This window comes from Uranotaenia lowii, chromosome 3, assembly GCF_029784155.1.
Source record: "Uranotaenia lowii strain MFRU-FL chromosome 3, ASM2978415v1, whole genome shotgun sequence".
Taxonomy (NCBI): Eukaryota; Metazoa; Arthropoda; class Insecta; order Diptera; family Culicidae; genus Uranotaenia; species Uranotaenia lowii.
The window spans coordinates 49,517,517-49,536,152 of NC_073693.1; the positions used below are offsets into that span (position 1 = coordinate 49,517,517).

The following is an 18,636-nucleotide window of genomic DNA, read 5'->3' on the forward strand; positions in this document are numbered from 1 at the left end:
ATACCCACATCATGGGTGTTTTATGCGATTTTCAGTCATTTAAAGCATTTTGATTTTAGGCTGAAGCCGCCATCTTGGATTTGGGCGTCAAAAATCAGGTCCTAATTCAGGTCCTAAAATTTTTTTTCATAATTCCTGCAGTTCTAGTACGCGCAAGGTTTTTTTCCGCAGTTTTCCGTAATTAACGTGGTTTTTCGGAATTAACGCGGATTAGTTTTTTTTTCGCGCGGTACGTATCCCTCGCTCACAGTTCTGATTCTGCAAATTAATTTGCAAAGATTTTTTCACGTGTGATTAATTTCTGCAAAACACCGAAGGTTTTTTTCAGTGTTGAACCGCTTCGCAATTCACGTGCACTGTGGCTGGCCTTCAAAAACGAACTTGCGAAATTCATCCGGTGAATGAATATTTCGCTTCGCAGTTCGCTTCGCGCTCATTGTATTCGTACCCTAAGGTTGCGATGCCTTCTAAAATGAAACTGTATAGTATCAATCACTGAGCAACATGTCTGATTTGTATGAGTACTCACGGTTTGAAATGAACTTTTAGCGAGACTGAGCCCTGTTGTTTGGTCGCTGTGCAGTTGGCATGCAATATCCTCTCGTCCAATTGGCGGCGGTCGCGCGCAGGGTGATTGCAGGGTACGTAGTAGATTGCAGCTAAATTTAAATTCCTTTTTGAATTACTTGAAAATGTGGAAAATTTCTCCTAACGCTTCTAAAACTCAACTTATTTTATTTCCCCATAAGAGCTGAATTTTTAAAACCTAATGGAACTTTAAATGGGGTTCCATTAGAATGGTCTGATAGCGTGAAGCATTTGGAACTCACATTTAATCATAATCTTACTTTCAAAAATCACATTGAAGATATTCAATCTTAATGTAATATATACACTAAATCTCTTTATTCTCTCTTCAACAGGAAAGCCATCCAGAGGATTCAGTACAAGGTTCTGAAAATGATTTTGCAGCTTCCACCTTGGCACAGCGCCTAAGATCTTCATCGGATTGAATCTATCGAAGAGATGGTCAACAAAATCATCTGCAACTTCAGAGTCAAATCGATGCAGTCTTTCATCGCAGATATTTCTAGAGTTTGTTTTGATTAGGTCGTATGAACCAATATAAACAAAATTGAGTTATTGACTGCAAACGATTAATAAACGAGTGTTTTATGTTTGGTAAAAACTTGGTTTAATTTGGTCAATAAATAACTTTTACAAAATGATTTTAAATTATGACGTATAACGACTTTCTCAGTTTCGAGTGTAATTTGGTTTTTGCGACTTTTTGCACTGCACTAGATTATCGTGCAAAACAAAGGTCGCTTCATAACATTGCAACAAGTTGGTTTTTACGACCTAATGCATTTTCTAAGAAAATGCTCCGACAAACGTTAAAAAGTTAAAAATATACACGGGATTAGTTAGTTAAAGTAGTTTAAGCTATCCTGTAATAAAAGTTTCTTCAATTGGTACCGGGTAAGTTCAATTAGTGAAACTCTCATGATTAGATAAATAAAATTTTCAAATTCAATATTTTTTTCATCACAGAGGCAGCTGACAAAACAGATAGCTACAATTAAAAGTAACAAGAAGTAACCAGCAAAGTGGAAAGGAGTTATACATAATGGACAGTCCTTCGCAGCACCGATTCCAGGCTGCTAAAGTGGTGGAAAGGATATTGCTCCCCTAGACTTGCTGGATTAGGGTAGAGATTTGAACAATTACCGCGCGTTTCGCAAAATAATTCTGTAGAACTCATATCACCAGCGGGACCCAGGCAACGGTCCAGGGAATTAAACGTGAGTACTCTTTTTTATGCTCTATTTTAGGTGCTCGGAAAATTACTAGAAGATGTTTTCTTCTGAATCACATGCCTATTATTGAGCCATAACATGCAGAATAACCATGCAATGGTAAATGTCTATAGTACTTGAAGCAAGTTAGGAAGAATAAGCATAGTTTTAGACTCATGAAATGAATTTGTAAGGTAAATCTAATCAATATGCAAAAGGACGTTTGCGCCAAACATAAAATGCCAAAGGTCGTAAATGCATGTTTAATCGAAAACCCAAATTTATACTTCAATCAAATACCCTACCCTCTTTCTAATCTATTTTTGCAACATATACCAAATTTCCAGACAATTCTGAGCGGTATTTTAAATATAAGAATTAAAAATAAGTTACAAAACTTCAACTGCGATTTTCTCGAAACACGGTCGGTGGCTCTTACGACCTAATCAAAACAAACTCTAGATTTGTTCTCTTTATAATTAGTTCAACTTTTGGATAGTTTTTAGTTTTATTTTGAGTTTAAAACATGTTTGACATAGCAGGATGTTCTCTTACAATAAATAACTTGATTGCGCTTAGCCAATGTAAGTCAAATTAATACATATTTTTTTAGTATTTAGTTAACTATAGGGCTCTGAACAGTTCATTTTTGAGCTCAATATTGCTCGTTCAGACTTAATATGGGTTTTCTCAACTCTTCCTGAAGATGAAGAAGCATTACCGCAAACATGGAAACTAAACTTTGAAACTGAAATAAATCTGTAGAAAATTTTCATGCGTTTTTTTACTAAGACAAACATCATGTTTCTGAATCAATCATGATTTTTCAGCAACGTTTCAAACCATTTGAAAAGATTACTGCACATGGTAACGTTCTGATTGAAACATTGTTTACCTAAGAACTGTGGTAAACTGTTACCGTTGCGATATTCAACTCGGTAAAGTTTTCCTAAAATTATTCTTTATTTGTTTAATTACTTAAATTATTTGTTTATTGTTCTATGTTACTTCATTATTTAAATTATTAGTTCATCAGAGCAAGATAGATTTAGTTCAATAAAATACAGGACTCACAAGAACACAACATGTTAACAGAGGTACACTGAAACAAACACACAAAATGCTGTACTAGAACGGGTATAAAAGGAACGCACAAATTAAAAAAGGTATTAGCCAAATTATTACCAAAACTAACACCAAGAAGATCTCTTTCCGCTTTGACCGCCAAGACAGCCAGTTTGCGCATCAATAGGACTTAACCCAACTATATTTTTAAGGGTTGAACTATCGAAAGTTAAAAGTTCAATAAAGTCCGATAGCGGAAAAACACCAGAGCGCAGTTGAGAAAGGCGAATCAGGTAAAAGTGAAGAGATCTTGGTAGTCCTCGCAGAAGTTTTATCGGCCTTTTATCCACCAGGACCCAAAACTTAGGAGCATATGCTTTATGCCCTCCGGGACCAACTAGTATCGGGGAGGTTCCAATCTGGTACCGCGTTTCTGCAGTTTGGACCACTTTGGCAGACAACCACCCACCGTAATACAGGATCGAATCCCGAAGGGAATCCACTATTTGGAAGGCTGAACGGAATGAGCCTGAGGAGCTGGCAAGGAATTGGCAAAGTTATCGCCAATTCTTGTCAACTGCCTAGCCACACCCCAAATACCCGTAGCGTTCCGAAGGAGTAGCGTCAACAGCAGCAAAGGCCGGCCCAACGAGAAACGCGCCACACAAAACACAAAGGTAAATTAATAAAAACACATAAAAATCAATTCAGTGGTAGAGTGTTTGATCCTTTCCGAACAGTCCTTGATCAGCAATTTTGTGAAAGCCGACCTTGAGGAGCTCCGCCAGAAAAGAAGGCCTTGTGTGCCCACCCTCCACTGAGTCTCCAGAGGAACGACCAGGGACTCGAGGGCTTTGGTTTGGCCCCCTCTGGTCCAGACAGTAATAAAACTTGTTTTAAAACTTCTATCAGAATTTCAGAAGAAGGAAAAAATGCGAAGCTAATTTCGAATTGTTTTTCTCCTTTTTTAATGCATAAAATAAACATACAATAAAAGGTTTTTTTTCTTTCAAACTTTGAATCTTTTTAGCAAATTTTCGTGTGTGGAAAAAATTGTCAAAAACTTATTCCAGAGTTTAGTTTCGGTAAAAATGCAAAAAAGGAGTCAAACTACTTTTGCCAGCTATCTCTAAGTTGCTGATTTTTTGTGATTTTCATCCGCAAGAATGATTTATTTCTCAAGATTTTTCAATCATTATTTGAATAACGATTAAAATAACGACTGAAAAATCTTGAGCGATGAATCATCTTTGCGGATGAAAATCACAAAAAACAAAACGACGTGAAAATAATTATTAAAATATTAAGTTAAAATCAACAACGTGTCAAACTTGCAAATGTGCTTTGCTTTGTTGCAAATCGCCATTCGACTCAATCAAACAAATATTGTGCATCGTTTGGCAACTGACAACACATACTTCCGACAATCTAGAACAAACATAATTTTTCTTCGTCGGAAGTTCGAAGTCCGACTAAAGTCAAATTTAGTCCTGGCGCGATAGAAATATTGAAAAGAAACTAGACTTGAAATCCTAAATTTGAATGAATTGAGTTAACACAAACATTTAACATCATCACATAATATACAAGTCATAGATGTTTTAAAGTAACCGACTCTTATCGATATCTAATAATTTACAAAACTCGCCGAAAAGTCGATTCATTCATTCAAATAATAATTTAATGCATCTTTTAAAAAAAACGATATATGAACATGTACATATCATATGATGATTTTCTTTAGTGGTTTTCGGCTACACTGACAAAAATGCAACCTATCAGCAGAGCTGTCAAATTACGGTTGTCAAATTTCGGGTCTAACTACCGTTGCGTAAATCCAATTTTTCTCTGAATACGCAATAATTGACTCACAAATATGGTTGCCTGTTGTTCATTTAAACCACTGATTTAGTAGTTTTACTATGCTTTTCTTTTGAGAGTAAAAACAAATATTTTTGAACAAGTTTCATCAAAATTAACACGAACAATTTAAAATACGATTCAAATTATTCTTCATGATATTTATTGAATAATTCAATTCCTAGGTTCTGTTCCAATTTTACCGGATTTTGAGTTGTAAATTTTGTCAGGTTTTTTGATAAAATAGCTCAGATTTGTTAGCCCCGGATGCTCGCTGGGAAAAAAAACCTGCAGTTGAATGAAACAAAATCCATCAATTACACTTGGCCTGGGAACACCATTTTTGGTGCCTATGATTCAATAATTGTTTTTGAAGGATTTTGGCTTCCTGAATTAGAATCATTCGTCAGATTTTTTCTATCAGCTCTTGTTTTAGTGATTTGACGTGTGGAAATTTGGAAATTGACCGATTTTGAGTCAAATCGATCATTGATAACTGACAAACCAACAAATCTACTTCTAAAACAAAACTAGTTTTGAATTTATTATCCTTCATATAAAGTGGAGTGCTTCCAGTAGCTTGGTAGCTAGATAACGCCTGATGGTTGTACAAAGAAAGACATCACAACCCGGATCTGAAAGGTCCGATTTGCGTTTGCAAGTTTCCGAAACATCTGGCGGTCATGCCAGATCTCTCTACGAACGGAAATCCGAATCTTCAACTCAAACGTCAAATCCGTATTGCTGTACGGGTGCGGAACTTGGTGCACATATACGGTAACGACGCGAAAACTGCAAGTATTTGTAAACCGCTGCCTGAGGAATATCATCCGCGCTTGATGGCCTGGTAACTGGATCTCGAATGAGGAACTACATCGCCGGTGTCATCAAAGGGCGCTAGAAATCGAGATTCGGGAACGTAAGTGGAGATTTATTGGGCACATGCTGCCAAGAGATGAGAACGAGATTTGCAGAGAGGCGCTTGAATGGAATCCAGAGGGATATCGAAGAAGAGGCAGACCCAGAAACTGGCGGCGAAGCCTATTTAGCCGGCGAAATCCGAACTGTCGACGAGGATTTAAACAGAACAGATAGAGTCAAATTGCTAAAGCAATCAATTGGAAACCAAAATCAAACAATAACTTAACTTTAAAAACTGTAACTGAAGATGAAAAGCCTGTAGCTGAATCCCTTAGATTGTAAACATCAATTGGTCAACAAAATGACTGAATAAAAATTACATTAAATTAAAAAAAACTGTCGACGAGAATCTTGACTGGGACCGAGTGAAGACGCTGGCTCCGGATCGTCAACAGTGGAGGTCTTTTACCACGGCCCTGTGCACCGGAGGATCGGCGCGGGAACATTAAGTAAGTAAGTAAGTATATAATCAAGGATTCAGATTGAAGCTAAATAATCTATACTCAGAGAAACATCAATTTAAAACTAATTTATCCAACATTATAAGGAATTTAAATAGATACATTACAGCTATTGCTGATACACCTAAAGAAAGTCGTCGATGGTTCAAATATGTAACATTTTGTAAGAACTTTTAGATTTTTTTTTTGTTTTAATTATAGTCGTTTTTCCATCTTTATGGCATTCGCGACTTTATATCAAAGCTACAGTTGACAGACAGTTATTGAAAAACTTATCCGGTAAAACTGTGTACGATGTTTACTCTTGGGCTCGAACTCACGGACGTCGGCTCAGGAGGCAACTGACTTGCCAACTGAGCTATATATATCACAAGCACTTTCGGATTTTTATTATCAATGATAACAGATTCGAATAAATGTTTTATGATGCAAATTTTTGTCATTATTTATTAAGTGTACTAAAAGTCCGTTAAACGAAATAAGGTCAACCCAATCAACCCATTCAATCATCTAAAATGGCATTATGATGCCATTAAACTTATAAGTTTAAATACTAATTACTTAGAGGCTGAATAGCATTCACTTCAGCCACTTTCAAACGAACTTCAAAGTAGCTTTAAGAAATTCAATTTTAGGCTGATTAGCATTCTCTAAAGACAGAAACGAGAGCTGTTTAATTTTCTATGAACCCTTTTTAAAGGAATTTTGGTTGCTTTGGTAGTGTTAAAATAAAAAAAAAACCATTCATTTTTTCTTTCTCTTCCCATTTCGAGAGCCTTTTTGAGATTTCATCTATGCAATAAGGATTAACCAGTGGAATATTAAGAACCACAAGTTTTCCAAAGTTTTCCAAAAAACTAAAAAGTGATTCAAAAGAAAAACAAAATTGTTGTCTCACAGTAGTTTCATTTTCATATACAGACCCCGTTCGTTTTTGGCAACATTCGATTTTGGCAACATTCGATTTTGGCACATGAACGGTTTTTAGAAACAACATAACCTTTTAATTTTCGTTAGCCAATTTATTTTAGACAAATATCATAAATACGTTTTTATGTTCTAAAATGGTGATAAAATGCAACAATAAAAACAAAAGTTTTTTTAAAAATTTATAAAGTACTCAAAAATGACAAAAAGATGAAAAATTCAAAAAGTTAAAAAACAAATTCAAACAAATGACTGAAAATGACAAAAAACAACTAAAAAATGATGAAGATTTACAAAAACAGCAAATATGACAAATTGAAACAGACATTAAAAACAAATTAAGAAAAGTGCAAAATGCATCAAAAACATGATGAAAAAAACAAAAAATTACTACCTACAAATGATTGAAAATTTACAAAAAATAATGTTTTTGCCAATAATAATAGATATTTTTTTAAAATAATTTAAAAAAAAAAATAAGAAAAAGAAAACCGTTCGATTTTGGCAACATTCGATTTTGGCAACACAAAATATAGGGACGTGTTGCCAAAACGGACGGGATCTGTAAATGGATTGTGAAATAAAACTTTTCTTTGTGCAAAAAGTTTCCGTGAAAGTGAAACCACTAGTTCTATCTATGACGATGATCAGTGTAGCGAACAAAAAAACTATTTAACTCAACTTTTCCCTGAGAGAAGACACATATCGTGACATTCAGAATAACATAACGTTGCCTGTTCATTACAAACGGACGATGCAGATAATTACAGCAAGATAGCTAACGGCTCACAACTTGTAAACACTGTCTATCGAAATTGATCAAACACTTGCTTAGGGTAGAAGATCTACGACAATTTGGAATTATAAGTTATAGTAAACTTTTGATATTGAGCTTAAACCAGTTCAGTTTAAACTGCTTCAAACCTTCTTGAGCAGCTCAATTGTTATAACAACTTAGCTGCTCAAAGGGCTTAACTAATTTCAGCTCAAAATCAAAAGTTTCCTATTAAAATCTTGAACATCTTATACGAAAAAGATCTGCTCCACAAACAAAGTTATTACTATTTTTGCTGGCAGTGTACCCGTACGAGTATAATTGTCTAATGTGGGTTTCGCGGGATCGTTAAATGCTGCGGCTGCGCTTTTTCTTTCAACTCGGGAACCCCTGTGAGTCAACGAATGTGAGGTTTGATATTTCAACGCTGAAACGATGAAATTAACTCGGGACCGTGTTAGTTCCCCGACTAAGCTGTCTAGGTCGAGATGAGGATAGTTAGCGTTTTGGCGACAGCGCTTTTTTGGTTCCAGGTGAATTGCTCGGATGACGATGAGTTTACCGGTAACAATGCCCTCTACAGGTGTGGTATCCAGAAGCGATTCGGGGAGCAGCTGATCCATCACGGTTGGAGTGCCGAACTTGGTCAATGGCCATGGCACGTGGCCCTGTATCAGGAGGAAAGCGGCAATTTCAGCTACAAATGCGGGGGGACGTTGATCGATCAAAGGCACATTCTTACGGCGGCCCATTGCGTGGTTCAGAAAAATGGACTACCCTTTGAGGGGGACAAGCTCATGGTGGAACTGGGGAAGCACGATTTGTACGATTATCCGGATCAGGTGCAGGTGAGAAATGTGAGTGAAGTTCACGTCCATCCTGAGTACAGTCCCAATAGGCATGATATTGCCGTTTTGGTTCTGGAGAAAATTGTTCGGTACTCGGATTTTGTGGTTCCCATTTGTATGGAAGATGTCCGGAGAGGCCTGCGGGATGATTTGATAGGCGAGAGAGGATGGGTCGCTGGATGGGGGTTGGATGAGCATGGATCGGTATCGATGAAGCTTAAAACGGCCCGCATGCCTGTGGTTAGCTACACCGAATGTATCGAGAGTGATCCGACGCTGTTTGGGCGTTTTATCTCCGAGGCAGTGTACTGTGCAAGTGATCGGAATAGTGAGTTTAGAAGCGTTAAAATAACCATTAAATTAAGATGTTACAATCACGTTTCACTTCAGGTACAAGTGTGTGTCTGGGGGATAGTGGCGGTGGAATGTACTTCAGTACCGGGGATCATTACGAGCTGCGGGGGATCGTTTCTTTTTCGGGCAAAACTCTTACTGGAGGCTGCAACGTTGATAAGTATGTCGCATTCACCAACATTGCGTACTACTATCCGTGGATCAGTAGCTTGACCCGGGACGAAATCGAGCATTACGATAACTTACCGAAGAGGATTAGCGAGCAAAGTAAGTACTAATTAAATTACTCAAATCCCTTAATTATCATATTAATACTCTGTATCCTCTGATAACCTACACACTTAGATTTTACGGCTCGCAATAATGACTCTCCGAATCATAGAGAAATTGTTTAATTGTAACGAAACTCGAATGGAGTTCCTCCCGAATCAGGTGACGATGAATCCTGTAATCCGGGATAAAATTCCTACACCCAAAATTCAGCCTCTATGCCAATCGCGTGTAATCAATTACATAGCATCATTGGCAAAATTGAACGATAGATCGTTTGAATAAAAATTCCGAAAAGTCTTTGATTGATCGGTGAAATTTGAAATATGTCCATGCAATCATAGCTAAATTATATCACCTCTTGATAGCATTCATGGATGGCAAAACTCCTCTGATCGGCTTGTCCAGTGAAAGAGAGTGCTATTTTTTTCTTCGGGTGCTCCCCCAAGCTCTACGGGGAGAGAAAAATCGCACTGAAATCCAGAGTGAGATTGTCAACGCATAAGAGTGAGCAAGAACATTCACATCCGCTGATGAAAAGAATTCCCTTCTCCGGGCAAATCTTTGGCGCATTGTGTTGAGGAGACATCTAAGAGCTCCAAGTGACTTACAGCTCGTGTAAACTCGGTTTACGAGTGGAGCACGATCAGCGAAAGAGGATAAAACTCGGAAGCCGAACTGAAAACAGTGTTGTTTTCCCCCGGCTCTTTGTTGTTTGGGAGGAGCCGACCAACCATGATAGCATTATATCAATACTAGCTGATCCCATACGAACTCCGTTACGCTTTCAACTTGGAATATGTCATGAACAGTTTGTATGAAAGCCCATTGTCAAGCATTTTCCAGATGCACTTCTGAATTCATTGTTAAGTAATAATTGCAAAAATATTGGTCGATCACTTTGTCTGTCGTCTGCTACTAAATTTTAAATCAGAAATCCTTTGACCGTGCCAAAAAACCACCTGTATGAATATCGATTCGATCATTGCATAACAACGCAATTATTGCCAAAAAGCTAAACCCCTTTCGGGGGCTCTTATACAATCTTTGATGACTGAAATCGATTGCCCTTCCCTCAAAACTCCCGTGTGCAAATTTTCATAGCAATCCATTGTATAATAACGTCAATATTGCTAAAATCAGTGAAGAATTAATTTATATGGACGACCCCTTTCGTCGACCCCTGGCAAAACCTTTGACATCTGAAATCGGTTGCTCGTCCCTGAAAACTACCGTGTGCAAATTTTCATCCCAAACCGATGTAAAATAACGACGATATTGCAAAAATATTGAAATGGACGAATATGATTATATGGACGACCCCCTTTGCCGGCCCCTTACACTGAATTTAATACCTGAAATCCATTGCTCATCTCTCAAAACTCTCGTGTACCAATTTTCGTCTGAATCCGATGTATAATAACGACAATATCGCATCAACAGTGAATAGTTAATGTGGACGACCCCTTTGGCCGACCCCCGATTTTAGTTTTGATAAGTGAAATCAGTTGTTTGTCCCTAATAACTCCTATGTGCTAATTTTCACCCCAATCCGATGTTTAAAAACGTCAATATCACTAAGATACTGAAAATTTAATATGGACGACCCCTTTTGCAGGCCCCTTACACTGAATTTGATACCTCAAATCGATTGCACGTCACTCAAAACGATCGTGTACCAATTTTCATCTGAATACGAAAAACAGCGATCAGTTAATATGGACGACCGCTTTGGCTGACCCCTTACACAAAATTTGACACCTGAAATCGATTTCAAAACACTAATGTGCAAATTTTTAACACGATCGGACGAAAAGTAACGTCAATATCGCGAAAACAATATTTGTGTTTTATGGACGACCCCCTTCAGAAGGGGTCATCCGAAAATCTAAAAACATTTTTCATTGTTCCTGGTCCTAATGAGCATCCATGCCAAATTTCAGCTCTCTAGCCCTTAAGACGGCTGAGTCTATAGAGGACAAACAAACAAACAAACAAACAAACATACAGAAATTGCTTTTTATATATATAGATTATGACTCATTCAGATAGGATTTAGACCACCAAAAAACAAAAAATATAATTCTTGTATACAAGGTTGTATTATGCAGTTTTTGTCTTGTATCCAGGGAACTGAGATAAAGGGAGAAGATACGTTAATGCTCACATAAATTGTGCAGCCAATGATTGAAATTGTGGTAATTTGTGGCAATTTGTGCGGGAAAATGAGAAGAATTAAGTTAAAATGAGAGGAGCCAGTGCTCAGAGAGAGAGAGAGAGAGAGAGAGAGAGAGAGAGAGAGAGAGAGAGAGAGAGAGAGAGAGAGAGAGAGAGAGAGAGAGAGAGAGAGAGAGAGAGAGAGAAAAAACGTTCGAATTGTTGCGAATTGTTGCAAATTGTGAAGCTGTTGTGGAATTTTGATCATCACCATTCCAAATGCAAAGAATTCTCTCTCTTTTGCAATCCTCCGCTTGTATCACGCACTTGTATGCAATGTTGAACTGCCTCCTGCCTTGTACTCAAAGTTTCATGCATCTAACTTTAACAATTCTTGAAAAGTTTGCGGTACAGGCAGGAGATTCGAAACCTCGACCTTAAGGTTGAGAAGCGCGCACGCTTCCACAGAACCATGCCTGATGCATTGGAATGAGAGCCTTAAATTCGAATAAAAGTTTTCATAGCAGGTAAATTTAGGCAGAAAAAATAACTGGTTTTGTGCTATATCTGAATAAGTTAATAATATCTCGTTAAGATGGATTTGAATAACAATTTAGTTATGCTCTCCTGATCGGGATGCGTATTTGCAAATGTCAAATCGATGGATTTTTTCCACTTTGTTCGGTGTAATTTCAATTTTAACTATAATAAAAATTACTTGGATGGATGTCAAGAGTAAAAGTGTGAGTTTCTTACTACAGATACAGATATTGAATAAATTTAAAAAAAATGTTTTCAACTAATGACTCAATAGTCTTATTCCGTTGAAGGTCTTTGGTACTACGTCATGGTTGGAGGGCTTTGATTTTACTTTCATAATCTTATCCTCAGTTTAATAATTCTATTTCCAATAAAAAAGCAACCACAGCTAGACCAAATCAATTACCAAAACGTTTTCGCTCGCTTGAACATTGTTTGTAGATGAGCATCATCCATAACGTAAGCGGGAATTCCCATTGATAAGCATTTTGTAACTGTTCTACATACGGACTGATTATCATCAATGTTGATGATTTTTTTTTGTTTTGATTATAGTCGTTTTACCATCTTTATGGCATTCGCGACTTATATCAACGTTGCAGTTGGCGGACATTTGTTGAAAAACTTATCCGGTACGACTGTTTTCGATGTTTACTCTAGGGTTCGAACTCACAGACATCGGCTCAGGAAGCAACTCATCAATGTTGTGTATACATTTGAATATATGGTTTCAAAGATTAGTCATCTAAATCCTACGTTGATAAAAATATTATCCTGTTCTAAATGAGTTTTTTTACAAACTAAAATTTTTTTTTAATATTTTTGTTTTTAAGGATCATGGTCTTTTCCTCGCTCGGCAGCGTTTTTATTTAGTTCATTTTCGGTAGGGGAGAATGAGGATACTTAATCCCTGGGGATACTTAATTCCTCAGCTACATACATATATCTCGAAACTGGAATGTCTTACATAGATCAAATGTTAAAAAAAATTGCCAAATAGAACAACACAACAAACTTGTTATCTAAAAACATTTTTTTTGAGTTATTGCACTTTGTTTGAAAAATCTAACAAAATGTAACATTAAGATATAGTTTTACCATTTTAAAATGTGTCCCAAACGAAAAAATATAATAAAAACTAGCTGACCCGGCAAACTTTGTTGCGCCTTTGAATTTTCGCCGAAAAAATGATCATGAATGTAAGTAGAGAGTAATCGATTATTTATTTTCATGAAATTGGTTGGGTACCGCAAAATAGGGATCTTAACACAGAACTCAATCCGAAACAAAAAGTTGTAAGTATTTTTACTATTAATCTTCAAACAGTTATTTTTATTCACTCCCAAAGTAAGATGAATATGACAGTGAACAGTAATCGACGAAAACGTTCATTTGAGCTTCCATCAAATCGAACGTGGATTTATGCGTTATTTTACACTTCGCAGGGATTTTTGTTTATTCAAATTCCCTGCAATCACCTTTTTCATCACTTATACTTGCATTTGAATAAATTTACAACATCACAAATGTATCTATATACATAACTATAAATTTTCAAACGTTTTCACTTGATTTTTCATTAATAACAGAGTTTGTTGCCTTTTTCTTAGTAGGGGGAAAATCGCTTGTTTTTTTGAAAATTTAAAAATAACTGGTAAAACCAATATATTTTCTGACTACGTCAATTTGGTGTCCCATCAACTTTAAAACTTTTGATGTACAAGAGGTATGATTATCTGTAGGCACTAAGATTTTAGAAGCCATTGAAGTTGAAAAGTGTTGCATGTTGCCACAGTTGACGGTACTTAAAGCTACCATAATTTTTCCCGCGCATATTCGAAATATTTTACATAGAAACTTGACAATATCTGGCATTTATTTCAAAATTTTCAATCCAAATTTTACCAAATCCAGGAACTACTCAAAAAAATCCAGAAAAAAACACCTACATAAATAATATTTTGTTTATCATATAAGCTGATGTCGAATTGTATTTTAAGCTTCTAGAAACCGTTCATGGTCATTTTGTTCAAGCCGTACTCCAAAAATTTAAATTTTCACGCCAATATAATAATAATAATTGAATATTTAAATCAAAGTTTTTATTTGATTTTGAAAATAAAGTGCCTGAAACCAGGTTAAATCCAGGATCTTTTCAACGAAATCCGCGCAACCGGGTCGGAACGAACCTTTCTCAAAATGTGTATCAAATGTCCGGACATTCCCTGGTGAAAACGGACAATCTGGCAAGCTTCGGGTTGATCTGATTAATCTTGAATCCTCTGGCCGTACAAGCAAGCTACAGGCAGGATTCAACATTTAAAATGTGTTGTCGAGTTGCAACTTTTTTTAATTTCAAAAACCCTGTAGCCCATGTTTTGCAGATTTTTGTTTTGCAGATTTTAAAACTGAGATTTAGATACCCGGGTTTTGATGGGAAATTTTGTATGGAAAACTCGCGAAAATTTGTTAAAAGAATATCATTTTTTTTTGTTTTTTCTTGAAAGTTTTGTTTTTATGCAATGCAAGTGGAATTCCAATATATGGAGCTTACTACAATATTCTCTGGCTACAGCTTTGATGAAGACGTTCGCGGTGAGAGTAGCGTTCCAAACAGAGCATTCTTTTTCCTTGAAAAGAAACTAGCAACACTGACAGATTTTCAGTCCAATTTGAGAAATATTATTTTGACAAAAATTTATTGATTCTAGAGCATCGAAATATTCTGATGAAATGATCTTTATAAGATTCACTTTCATTTGCAAAATAAATTAGGGTTGATTGAAATTAAGAGTTAGGCACTAGATGCCAAGATTTTTTAACATCCTACGAGTACTCAATAATATCATATTTTGATATGAAAAAAGTGAATATCAAAATATTTTATTTTAATATAATTTTGTTATTCTCTTCTGATCGGGCTCCCGATCAGGAGAGCATATCAAAATTAATACGTAAACCCATCTCAACGAAATATTATTTTCTTACTCAAATATGTAGCATTGGAATCAAAATCTACTTCTAATCGTTTAGGAAAAATAAAAGATTTTATCTTCTTCGATACAAACAGTTGTTTTTTTTTCAGCCTCACTCAATCTACCTGCTTCGAAAGCTTACACTCAGAATAATTTAGAAATTATTTCTACGGGATTTTTTTACGTAAATTTAGATTTTGTAGCATCATATTGAGTCTACGTGAACTTTGTGGTAACCACAGTGTAACAAGGGGATGCCCTTGTTATAAGCCCTTGTCATAAGCACACTGAGTTAAAATCACAAAAAATTATCGTAAATTGTGGGTGAGTCCCATGAAACGCGAATTCTTATAGGGTTACGTTTACTTATTGATTTCGAAGCATCTACGTGAAAATTAATTGGATAAAAATTATGTAGTTTTTCACGTAGCCGCTACGTGCAGATTATTTTGCGTGTATACAGGAATTTAAAACTCTCATTCCAACACGATTAAAAGAGAAAAACAAAATCATATCAAGATGAGATATTTCGATACTCAGTTCTTTCCTATCAAAATGAATTTTGTGTAGTACTTAGTACTCGTTTAGTACTCGTAGCATGTTAAATTAAAATATCTCAAAATAATCAAAAAGTCCAAATATCACCCTTAGATAGCATTATGTAAAGATTAAAACTGAATCAACGTCAATCTATTCAGCAAGAAAATTTTTGAATGTTGACCTGAAATAAGGTTATTGAACTATTTAATGATGAATTCCTGATGAATGAACGGTTCGATTTCGGCATCTCGCGAAAGTTCCAACATTCTTTTTTCGAAAAACTGATGTACCTCTGAGGTATTACGAATCTCAATAAGTTTTTTATTTTCTCACTTCGAAATTTGTCATACTTAGTTTAAGAATTAGGAATTTGAGGAATTGTTTGCATCAAGTTATGTCAAAAGACGGAAAATTATGAAAATAAAAAAAGTTTATAAACTTTTTCCAGAGACTTTATACACATAAACTAACATCATATTCGAGTTGCTCGAAGAATTTCAGGACGATTTGATGCATTATATGTATGTTTTAACTACTTAAGTGTACTTACACCATATTTACAGGAAATCCATTTGGGGTTGTGCTGCTGAAATACGTTTGAGTTTAATATTTTAAATAAATTAATATTAAAAAGTGAAAATAATTTGTCAATATTTCGCAAAACTAACAGCTCAAAGAGTGTTCGATTGATTATTGACCAGAGCCACTTTTTGATTATTCATTTCAGAGTGTAAGGAGTTTGCTCAATTGGCAAGGAAACGCAACAACGGAGTGTGTTACAATGCCCGATCGCCCCATTCGGTAAGAGCAGATATCTACCCAAATTGAATCAAATGAAATACATTTTCATTTTCTAGGTTGCAATCGTTAATGGGAGCATTCTTATCTGCAGTGGGGTCCTAATTAGTGAATTTTTCGTCATGACATCGTATAATTTTTGTTTGAAAAATTAGTAAGTTTTCCATTTAACCCTACTAACATGTTTCAGTATGCTTAAAAAAGTTTTATTTTTGCAAAATCTAACAGCAGTGACAAGATTGCGAATTTGTTCATTCGAATTGCCTACGATTTGGATTTGGAAGTTAAAGCCATTTACCGTCACCCGGACAGCGAAAGTACGCCTGGAGTAGATCTGGGATTAATCGAACTGACCGATAGAGTAAAACTGGAACGCCAACTGATCCCGGCTTGTTTGGCCAACGAGGGAACCGAAAACCTGTACGACAATCTACTGAGGACGGGATTCAGTGGGAAACGTCAGTTTGATTTTTTTTTGATTATTTTTAACAAACTGACAAAAACTCATGACCAAATTTTTATCAGGTGTCTACGAGTTTTTCGAAAGTTCCGAGAATCGGTTGATGCCACTGAAGGAGTGTAAGGACTATATGTCGAAAACCTCGTCGACCGAGGTGGCCTCCAATCAGATTTGCATCCAGCTGCAGGAAACTTCGTCGGAGGAGGATGATACACCGTCCCACAACCAGGGCATAGTCGGAAGTGGATTGCAGACGTTCAACAGTCGGAGTTGCATGTCCACGGTTGTCGGAGTGACCAGTCGGATGCAGCAGGGCGATTTGAGCGTGGCACTGTACACCCGGGTGGCTTCGACGCTCGGTTGGATCGAGAATATCGTCTGGGGCGGGGGAAGGGATCTGGAAGCCGTGGCCACCACCCAAATGCCGGTGTGGTTCACGTTCTACTTCCGGTTAGTCACGAACAACGAAACCGGAGAGCTCGAAGCTAGGTTGTTCAATGCCGAGACTGGTAAGGACGCTTGAGGGTTTTTGCAAAGTCAACTTCAAAATACCCTTCAAGCTGAGTGAGATGTTACCGATGAAAAAATTGAAAAATTTATATAAAATACTGGTAAAAATCAATAGACTCAAAAGAACTCCATACAAATCTTACTTGAAATCTGCGCTATTTGATGTACCTTCCCAAAAAACGTGTTAAAAAAATGTGTAAAAACTTATGTGCTCTGTTCTCTGCTCTTTGTTTTCAAACCTTTCAGAGGTTTTCGGTTTTCTATTAATTGAGAATCAGGATGCAGCTTAGAGTAATTACTTAGATTCATCATAACGGTAAGGCTGCAAGATTTATATTTACAAAAAGTCACTTCTTCCATACATACGCCATAATACTCAAATTTTTCATCTTCGTTTATTTGTTCTTATGGGTGCATCGCTTCCACTTTTATGGCTATATGCTATTTTGGTAAGCTAATTACGATACATTACCACGCCATACAAATATTCAAGCGAAACAAGATTTTCTTACATGGATTTTCACCCTATTGGATAATTCATCCAAGAAATCAGAAAATAAAAAAAATGCTGACGGAGGTGTGCATCGAACTCAACTCAACTCATCTGTCTTAACTCGTCTTACCAGTTGCACCACTTTTCCTTACCTGGCTTGGTGAGTTGAAGAACGAGAGTTAATTGGCGATGGAAGCGCTGCCGAATTTGGGTGATGGTTTTGCATTGGTGCAAGTGGGATGTAGCAAAAAGTTCATCCAATGTTTGACTATACTATACTTGGAAAAAAAGAATACTTTTTCGAGTCCTCCACTCTTTGTTATAGTCTTTCTGTCACGGCCAATCAATGATTGAATCCTATCTATAAATGCACAGCACTCGGTCGATTCATTCGATTTCTTTCGCGCTTGCTTTCTGGCGCTTGTCGGTGATTTTAAACATCCTTCTTTTTCTTGTGGGAAATGCGAGAAACAAGAAAATATTTTTTTGTTTATCTGTTTTTCTACAGCAGGCTTACACACGCACAGCGCTCGAACAATCCATTCGAATTTGTTCTTGCTTACAGCCAGGCTGGTGATGAGGTATTAGAGGAATATGAGATATCAAAGACAGAAAGAACACAAGCCGTAAATATGATAAATTTCTCAAAAAAGATACAACGGCTCACCGGCAGGTCTTGAACCCGCAATTTATTGATAGAAGATCTAGATCCAGAAAAAAATTGAATTCAATTGAAATTCTAGGAAAATTCAAAAAAATGTACTTCGTCTATTACACTATACTGTTGCTTACATGGATTGCAAAACTCTTCAGATAAGCTTGTCCAGTGAAAGAGAGTGCAATTTTTTTCGTCTGCTCCCCCCAAGCTGCGCAAGGAGAGATA

At 36.5% G+C, this 18,636-nt stretch overlaps 1 protein-coding gene across 2 annotated transcripts; it reads left to right on the plus strand.

Annotated features, from left to right (window-relative positions):
• Positions 1 to 8,285: 8,285 nt before the first annotated feature.
• On the plus strand, positions 8,286 to 17,327 carry LOC129755619 (polyserase-2-like). 2 transcript variants are annotated; one of them, XM_055752206.1, is made up of 6 exons: positions 8,286 to 8,984; positions 9,047 to 9,277; positions 16,220 to 16,293; positions 16,350 to 16,444; positions 16,519 to 16,748; positions 16,816 to 17,327. In XM_055752206.1, the coding sequence occupies exons 1-6, from the start codon at positions 8,297 to 8,299 to the stop codon at positions 17,271 to 17,273; spliced, it is 1,776 nt and encodes a 591-aa protein (XP_055608181.1). In that variant the 5' UTR covers positions 8,286 to 8,296; the 3' UTR covers positions 17,274 to 17,327. The 2 variants fall into 2 exon arrangements, with proteins under 2 accessions (XP_055608181.1, XP_055608182.1); XM_055752207.1 differs by having other exon boundaries at positions 16,522 to 16,748.
• Positions 17,328 to 18,636: the final 1,309 nt, after the last annotated feature.